The 2500-nt window shown below is 36.4% G+C and overlaps 1 protein-coding gene across 1 annotated transcript in view; it reads right to left on the bottom strand.

The window, feature by feature from the left end:
• The window catches only part of LOC122254790 (uncharacterized), a 5255-nt gene that overhangs the window by 1801 nt on the left and 954 nt on the right, over window positions 1-2500 (bottom strand). The window contains exon 2 of the mRNA XM_043018662.2: window positions 1-531. This exon is cut by the window's left edge and continues 253 nt beyond it. Within this exon, the coding sequence (XP_042874596.1) occupies window positions 1-531 (531 nt within the window). The remainder of the gene's footprint in view (window positions 532-2500) is intronic.

Here is a 2500-nt window from a genome sequence, read left to right as displayed (position 1 = left end):
AGTTCGGTTCTTTCTTCTGTAGCAACAGGGAAGCAGCGTGGAGCTTGGCCAGCTCCTTTAATACAAGGCTTGTGTGAGCGACATCCAGTCCCTTCCGACGGTCAAACATTTTAAACCCCCGAGGCCTCAAATCCTCCAAGAAGATCAGTTCTTTATTCTTCTCCAAAGTGCCATAGTAACACTGCGGCAATGCCAAAATGCTTAGATTTTCTTCTTGCAAGACCGAGTTCAGCCGAGGTAGTAGCTTGAGGTAAAACTCCGCCTCTTTCAGGAAAATAGTGTGTGTCATTTCCTCGAAGTTTTCTATCCCAAGGCAAGGGTTGATCTTAACGATGTAACTGATGTGGTCATCATTACCATTGAGGCTGAAGTCCACCTGGACGCTCGACACCACTGAAGCGTAGTTGTCGCCCTTGCTGGTGAAGTCCTCGATCTTCCAGGAGGTTAGCCGAGCTTCGCTGCCTTTGTGCGCCTTCAGTGTCTCCTTCACCGCTTCCTCCGTGATCAGGCTATGGCATGCCTGGATTCTTTCTGTAACGAAATGAAAAGATTTGTGATGTATGAAAATATGTGTATGAGTGCACATGTACTGCGCTATTACCAGCAGTTCCTCACAACATTAGGAGTCCTGCATATGTGGCGCCGTCGTACTCCTACTTCTAGCACCCTCTCTGTACTGTTCTTTGCTGCTCCCTTTCCCTTGTTCTGTCCTCCCACTTCCTCGTCGGTAATCTGAATCGCGGGCTAACAGAAAAGACAGACGTACGTCATAAAATCGGGAACTTCGTTGATATTATGTTTCGTGAGAATTGACCCTTTACCATTAATATTGTATAAAACACTAAATTGGTTTACGTTATAACCATGGCGCTGGAACTGAGGAACTTTAGGAGTATTTGAGAGGGTAAGACGATAGGCGCCGGTGGTGACGTGCTTCCTCACCGACACAGAGTACAGTATAAAGAGAGCTCTGTATGTCACTTTTACATTTGTCACGCACACAATACTCTTTCTAGTACAGTAATAATAGTATTCCTACTCCTATAAGTTGTTAAAAGTACTCCAAAACTGTTGTTACAACTATATTTACATTTTCTATAAAAATTGAATACATCATACTTGATAAATCATACATTTTACGCATACACTATGGAACACAACAGAGGATATAATAGAATATTATAATGTTTACTGTTGCGAATTAATGAGGCGTTCAGTGACATTACTGTATGTAATAGATATGTTCCACTGACAGACGTTGAGCTGTAATAGGAATTTATCAGAACTACAGTATGTTTATGCGAACGGATTTCACATGCTTGTGTGTGTGTGTTATTGTTATTATCATTATCATTATAGTTTTATCAGAGGATACAAGGTTTCTTTCACGCTCCCTTCACTATAGGGTCATTCTGTTCTTATGATATGAATTTCCTGCCAGATTTCCGGTAAAAAAGAAAAAAACAAAAAAAATCCTGGGCTTTGTGATTCCCAGAATTTCGGAGATCCCAGTAGATTGCCCGGTTACCTTAGATGTTTTTCACGTCAATTCCTATACCAAATATACCTTGGTTTTCTTTATTCTATATGACTCCTACCTGGCATCTTATCTATGTAAGTGCGACCCTATTTTCAAGATTTATCTTTATCAAATCAGAACAGGGAATCGGACCTGCCCATAAGGAATCAAAATGCAAACTATCCCTTAAGCTAATTATAAAGATTAGTTACCAACCACACGATTGTTGACATGTTAAATTGGAGAAAAGATATTGATCTTCACATTAAAAGAAAATGATTGAAGCTCTTATTTCTTAATTACGAAAAATAACTAGGAACAGACATGAAGTTTTGTATCCAGTATATATGCGTATGGGAATATTAATGGCACATGCATAAAAAGAACAGGAATTCTTGAAATCTTGAAATCTACCAGTGTTTATTTTGAGTCCTTATGGGCAGCATTGATTCCTCCTTTTGATATGAAATGGATAAATCTGCAGATTTTTTATTTTGAAGTGGATAAATTTGTAAAAAAATTATTTGAAGTGGATAGATCTTCAAAACTTTGAATTTGAAATGGATAAATCTCCAGATTTTTTTTTTTTTTTTTTTTAATGGATAAATCTTTAGATTTTTTTTCTTGAAATGGATAAATCTGCAGATTTCCTTACCTGAAATCCATATATCAGTAAAAATTTTAGTTTGGAATGATTAAATCTGTAGATTTTTTTATTTGAAAATAATAAATCTACAAAATTTTTCATTTGAAACTGGTAAATCTTTGGAATTTTTAGTTTGAAATGATAAAATCTGGAAAAAAAAATATTTGAAATAGATAAATCTGCAGAATAAGAAGTATATAACACCGTCAAATGCCATCTTTTCATTAGAAATAAAAAAGTAATAATTATAAATATGATGCTAAGGATGATGATGACTCACATCTAACCGTATTCATCATAATAGGAGACGCTTAAGATTTGGATGATAATGATCG

The sequence above is a fragment of the Penaeus japonicus genome, unplaced genomic scaffold, assembly GCF_977035675.1.
Source record: "Penaeus japonicus unplaced genomic scaffold, GWHDUDI00000001_assembly GWHDUDI00000026, whole genome shotgun sequence".
Classification (NCBI taxonomy): Eukaryota; Metazoa; Arthropoda; class Malacostraca; order Decapoda; family Penaeidae; genus Penaeus; species Penaeus japonicus.
The sequence above is the reverse complement of the archived record's forward strand: the minus strand, read 5'-3'. Positions and strand labels throughout refer to the sequence as shown.